The sequence below is a fragment of the Glycine max genome, chromosome 4 (genome assembly GCF_000004515.6).
Source record: "Glycine max cultivar Williams 82 chromosome 4, Glycine_max_v4.0, whole genome shotgun sequence".
Lineage (NCBI taxonomy): Eukaryota > Viridiplantae > Streptophyta > Magnoliopsida > Fabales > Fabaceae > Glycine > Glycine max.
This window is the reverse complement of record NC_016091.4, coordinates 29,993,543-30,000,121: the sequence shown is the minus strand read 5'-3', so window position 1 is coordinate 30,000,121 and position 6,579 is coordinate 29,993,543. Positions and strand designations below refer to the sequence as shown.

The following is a 6,579-nucleotide window of genomic DNA, read 5'->3' as shown; positions in this document are numbered from 1 at the left end:
AGAAGAGAGTGCGAGATCGAGGGTACACGGAGAAGAAGAGAGCATGAGCAAAATAGGTCGCGTCAAATATAATTTAAAATGTAAGTTCAACATCGGTTTTCAATAAAAACCCGATGTTAACAAATTGATGTGAACGTTAACATCGATTTTATTCAACAAACCGATGTTAGCTGATCATACGTTAACATCGGTTTTCTTCTTCAAAACTGATGTTAACGGATACACATTATTTACAATTATGTCACCGCATTTATGTTAACATCGGTTTTGTAGAAAATCAATGTTAATGCGCCAATGTTAAATCTGCTTTTTCTAGTAGTGAGAATTTGAAAAAACAAGTCATATTGCTGGGTTGATCCACTTGTGAGAATTTATATAATTTGAATGAAGTTTTAGGTTACACACAAAATATTATGAAAATTGTTAACAAATTAATTTTCTAACGATGAATAAAACATTAACTGCGTAGACAAGCTTTGATATGTAAACAACATTAACTGCGAGTTAATTGTTGAGTTTTGATATGTAAACATCCATTATTTGGTTTGTGAGGCTTCGAGAGGTCATTTCTTTCTTTTTACTATATAATATTTATTTGGTTTACAAAATGGAAGAGTAGACAACCTTCTCCGGCTTTATAATTAAGTCAAGGCACCAAATGCATGCTTGAATTATTATGGCATCCTTCTACAATTATCTACCAATTCAGTGGTCTTTTATCATAGGGATTAATGAGAGGAACCTTCAATAGGGAGACTATAAACTAACCATAATTACCTGACTCTCACCAATGACTTTTTTTACTTAAATCCCCCAAAACAAACGGGTTTATAGTTTATACACTCTTAAAGAATCTTTCATACTAAAAAGTTGCCAGACGTGGTTATAATTTACATGGTTAAGAGCCCCCAACAATCCTTCCAGAAATAAAAAAATCAGGCACATGAACAACTAGGCCCCATACACAATCATATTGATACAATGATACATGTAAAGAATCTTTCATGATTCATTTCCAAATGTGAATGTAATTTACATGGCTAAGAGCTCCAACAATCCCTCCAGAAATAAAAACCCTGCCACATGAACAACTAAGCCCCATACACATTAATCATTGATTCATGAAAATCAATGCAACACTATTTCTAGCATAAACCTTAAGACAATGGAACCAAGGAATGCAGAAAGCCATTGAAAAATGAGAAATTTTCGGGCACGAGGCATCCCTTCAAATCAGATGGTTAAATACTCAAGCCAAGACAACCTGCATTATCCAAGTGTTTTTCCCACCTCCAACACACCACATTCATTTTAATAGAGCCTCTTTAACAAAAGAAACGTTATCTGTTTTACTAGCCAGAGGTGACAGAAGGCGCTTTTCTTGATCATCATCCAATCCCGATGTTGATTGAGATCCACACGGCGAGGCAGTCGAAAGACATTCTGTAATTTCATCTTCTGCAAACAGCACCAAGATAAGCTATGCAGAATGTTTACGTGTGTTACCAAGATGTAAATCCCAGTGTGCATTAGGATAAAGATTGGGTGGGAAAAAAGAATATACGCACCTGAACATTCATGATATTCTGGTAGCTGTTTAACGGTAGTTACTTCAACAACTTCCGGAAGTAGACAACTGCAAAGTGAACCTAAAATTTTCACCAGAAGGCTGCACTTAGGATCTCATTGTGTTATTAAAACAAATATTCCCGTGCAGTTTACAAGATTATGGAGAATGTGACATGAAAAATATAGAACAGGGGACACATACGAAATGATATGGATTTGTCACACAAATGATATTATTCTCACACCATGATATTATAAATAACGTTTGATATTTTAAGAGAGTAATTTTCTTCAAGAAAATAGATGCAATGGAATGCAGACACCTCACCGTAGTTATAATTGGCTGAACCTCAATTCAAGTACCAGGTAGTTACAAACAAAAGTTTTGTTTTTGTTAGATATAACATTTTTTGAGAAACTTCTTCCTTTCCATTTCATATAATGTTGAATCATGAAACCTAAACTTCATATCCGAACATTGTTTGAGTAGACACAAATTGATGTCTGAAAGCAACTAGTCTAGTTCATAAAATTCAGAAGACAAATATAACAACAATAGCCTTATCCCACTAAGTAAAGTTAGCTACATGGATCACATGCCATTTGACTTGGTTAAAAATCACATTTTATAAGATATTATTCATCCTAAGATCCCTTTTAATAAAAAGGGATATATCAAGTAAAAAGATATTCCAAAAATAGAAGTATTAGATAATTTTCTTTTATGGTCTTACCTAGTTTAGCAAGCCGATTCACCCAACCTGGAATCCGTTTTCCACTCAATCTATGAGACATATCATCCGTAAAATGATTGCAGTTCTTAGAAATAAGGTGATAGGTATCCCCATGATACTCATTAGCTATACCCTCAATAAATGTCCGAAACTCAGAAGGATGCATATTTACTTGGCCTAAAGTAACAGAACATCTGTACACAAATCCAGGGCACTTCCTTGGCTCCACTTCAAATACTCCACTGGCGGGGAAGTCATGGGCTCCAAATCCATACTCCTTACCGTGCACTGTTCAAAGAGAGAGACAAAAAGAATTTAAACAACAGAAACAACAATAAAGAACATCAACATATGCAACAAAAGCAAGAAAACTTTCCTGCAGTTATGACATTTGCAGAATAATTGAAAAAAAAAAAGTTTTTCCAAACTACAACAGTAAACATGGAATGCTATTAAAATGAATTCCTAAATCCTACTTGGTGGATTCAAAGTTATATATATTTAAATATGGCTAATGTACAGAATGTGTCATATCCTAGAGCATTAAATCAAAGAAACTGAGCTGTTTCAAAAGATTGTTTTATACTTACCACTAATATCCTTCACTTGACCACAAATAAACATGGAAGGTTATCATAGGTCAAGTACTCATGGTAGTTGCTGTATTTTGAGCCACTTATTTTGTATTAATCTAATCTTATATGACATTGTAATCTAGTTCAAGAATTTGGCTGTTAAGGTGAGTTGATTCCAGGGTTCTGTTTCTGGAATAGGGAAAAGAGGAAGCTTTCCCTTAGGTTCTTGGAACAAATTCTTGATGAATGATAGATTGTTTATGAGCCTTTTCCACAAGTAGTTTCATTCCTTCCCTTGAAGTGCATTCTTGCTGCTCATTGCATAGGCATCTTAATTTTTCCCTCTTTCGATGGCTTGTTCTCTATTTTATAAACCTTATTCATTACAAGCCACCACACTTTCTGAATATTGACTAAATTAAGCATTTCTGGATGTTTGGGTTTAAAGCTTCTAAATGTCAAATATAATCATCCCCTCTTGGGTTTTACATCGGTCTAGGACCTGCATTTATTGTCTGGAATTAGTGCAGATTCTTCTGATTCTTCCCAGGGTGATAATATTTGATTTTTTCGTTCTTCTAAAGCATATGGTGCACTTTACTTGTGGAACATTGGCAACTATTCCAGGTAATGCAATCAATCATTTTGGAATTTTATAAAAGACAATCAAACACCTATATATCAAATTAAACCACATGCTCTCCCCGTTTGAGCAGGTTCTGTTAATTCCCTTGAGTTTCATTCTTTTGAATGTACTCACCAGGCAGAAGCTACAACATTGCTAAGGTCGATATGCACAAATCATACATACGTGGCTATTCTATTCTGAGAAAAAAAAAATTGTATTTAAAATTTTTATTTGGTTCTTATATATATATTTTTTAATTTATGTGAATACCTCGCTTGGCAAGCTGACAGAAATTAAAACTTTAGTTCGCCACAAAATTGTATATAATTATGCAGCAATTCTTACAGTAATAATAATATAATAATATAATAATTAAAAAAAAAAACAGAAAAGCATCCATTGATACCTTAGAGGCAAATGTGAAAGAGAAATAATTAACGTTATGGAATGGCAAATGGAAAAGAGAAACAGTTAACGTTATGGAATGGTGAATGGGGAAAAAGAATGGTGAAAAATAAAATGGAAATAATATTTAATGAACCTTCAATGCCGGAGTGAAAGATTCCAAACCCAAACCAATAAAGGTAATTGTTGAGAGGGGTGAGGTCGTAGACATTCAACACCACACGTGTGTTGTTTTTGTTGTCATTGGCACTGTTATCAGATTTTGAGGTAGAATTGAAGTTGTTGTTGTTGTTCTTCGTCGTCCCCATTTTTTTCACAGAGAGATTGATGTTTATGCCTCGCTCTCTATGATTTCCTGGGGCAACAACAAACAACCTTTGCGTTGCAAATCCCCCAAAAAAAACAACACTTTAAGCAAACAATTATTCTAAATTGATTCATTCATTATTTATTATTATATATATGCGACTCTCAGTGCATGCATGGCATGGATATTACAACGTTAGATCAAAAACCGCGAAACCCGGATTTGGCTCTCCGCAAATTCTTCGTTCTTTTTTTGTTATTACAATCCGTGTCACGTGTGCTGTATGTGTTGCTCGATGCCGTTAACCTGCGATACGACGCTTGCTGTGCTAGGATGTTCTGTCGTTTAGTTAGTAGTTTACGCTCCAAACAATCTTTTTTTATTAGTTTTTAAGTAAAATCTGGTCGGGTCGGGTCAATGTCAAGTTGGATTTACAGAGATTCTTTGTGGATTTGAAATTTTTCAGAAAAATATGGGACAGCCGGACAGGACGTCAGTGTACGTAATTTGGTTTAATAATTAACTAGATTAGTAATTTGTGCGATGATGTAGGGGCTGATTGTCAAATTAGTTACGTAATTTTATACTAGATTCATTCCTAATTAATTATACATCACAATTTTCCAAATTACTAATTGTATTTCAAGTAAATTAATGACAATTTTTTGTTCAAGATTTTTATGCTCGAAAAATTGTTGTAGAAATTGAAATGAATTTGTTGTTAAAAATCTATTTATCTATTATTATTACATTATATTATATTATATTATATCTATCTTCTATTATCTATCATATTCATTCTTTTAACTGTACCCCTGACTATGTCTTGATTTTATAAGATTTCTCACCATTATATCATTCTGTCAAAGGAGCGAACAACCACCATGTGCTCATGTACATTTTTCGTCCATCCCAGTATAGCCATAACCTAGATAGCCACTAGCAAACTATGTACCAGGCAGAGATTACTCTTGTCTGGTATTAAAAATTGGAATTTGTTGATTTTTTTCCTAAATTGTCATTGAAAAAATAGTAATTAATTGTAATTGTTACTGCATGATCGATTCCAAGTGGCATCAGGAACTATGCAGAGCTTGTTGGACCTTAGAGTTGTGTCAAAGGGCACGAGTCACCAATAGGCCATACAACAAGCATTGCAATTGTTGTAAGAGGGCTTAGAAGTTGGGCACAACTCAATAACAAAAAGACAGTGCAAGATGACTGCAAAGGAAGGTGGCAAGAAGGGTGACAAAGGCTATTGACTATTGTATTGAATATATTATTATTATTTGTTAGGTCTGGACGACCATTCACACCTACATTAGATTTTGATGATTAAAAAAGAGTATAAATTGTTGATATATTAATGAGTTTATGACAAGTGGATAGAACCAACTTTACTAAAGAACTTGAATGTCCATACTCAAAGAGGAATATATTCTGTTAATTATAAATTAGTGTCCAACGCGCTATAAGACCAAGAGCGTCCACTCCTTTATATTAACCAGTGTCATGCACTAATTATATTCAAAACTCGCGTCCAGCTAGTATAAGTCTCATACAAATTTGTGTCCAACATAGTACAAAAAAGTTATGTCAATCAAAAAAGGAAGTACCTGTACTCTTTCTCATGAAATTTTAGTTTGTCTCTCTTTATTTGAATTGTTACCATTTGAATTTAAGGAAATGACATAATAGAAGATAATAGAAGGTCTACACAAAATATTCCTCAAAGGTCGCTTTCAGCAAGTACACAAGGAGCACATGAAGTTGTTTTCCACTCAAACAAGCCACATAGCCTTATCTCCTAGTGTGAGACAACGGTCATTTCAAGGACTTAGCACTAATCCCATAACGGATACTTCAATGAAGTCTATAAAAGACATACTCTACCCAAAAAGCGAACTATGAAATTATTACGAGAAAACAAAAATAAATCTGAAGCAAAAACTCTACAGATATCACTAGACAATTCATTTAAGCTTTCATTGTTTATACTTTGCTTAACAAAGTTATCTTGTGTTTGAGCTTTATTGTTTATCCACTCATTGAGTGTTAGTGAATACTTGTATTCATTCAAAGTATTGTTTGTGAAAGCCTGGAGTGGCTTGGTGTTGAACAATACTTATATTTTCTTAAATTCAGGAGGAGTCTAAGATAGTGTCAAAAGTGGCTAGAAGAATACTTGTATAGCTAGAAGTGGCAAGACAAAATACTTATTTTCTAATCAAGTTTTGATTAATGGAACTCTTTACTGTTGTGTAAAGGAGAACTGGATGTAACTTTATTTGAGTGAACTAGTATAAATGAAGTGTTTGTATGTCTCTTCTTAACGGTTTTATAAAGCATTATCTTAGCGCT

At 33.8% G+C, this 6,579-nt stretch overlaps 1 protein-coding gene across 1 annotated transcript; it reads right to left on the bottom strand.

Annotated features, from left to right (window-relative positions):
- Positions 1-957: 957 nt before the first annotated feature.
- Positions 958-4,309, bottom strand: LOC100810582 (deSI-like protein At4g17486). Its single transcript, XM_003523921.3, has 4 exons — positions 4,048-4,309; positions 2,304-2,591; positions 1,569-1,649; positions 958-1,458 (listed from the first exon to the last, which is right to left on the bottom strand). Exons 1-4 carry the CDS (start codon positions 4,217-4,219, stop codon positions 1,307-1,309), a joined length of 693 nt encoding a protein of 230 aa, XP_003523969.1. The 5' UTR covers positions 4,220-4,309; the 3' UTR covers positions 958-1,306.
- Between the last annotated feature and the right edge of the window lie 2,270 nt (positions 4,310-6,579).

Excerpts from the sequence above, each read along its gene's own strand:
- LOC100810582 (XM_003523921.3), bottom strand. The coding sequence starts at position 4,219 with ATGGGGACGACGAAGAACAACAACAACAACTTCAATTCTACCTCAAAA. Across the intron at positions 2,592-4,047 it reads CTTTCACTCCGGCATTGAAG|TGCACGGTAAGGAGTATGGA; the intron begins GTTCATTAAATA and ends CTCTTTGAACAG. Across the intron at positions 1,650-2,303 it reads GAATCGGCTTGCTAAACTAG|GTTCACTTTGCAGTTGTCTA; the intron begins GTAAGACCATAA and ends TGAAAATTTTAG.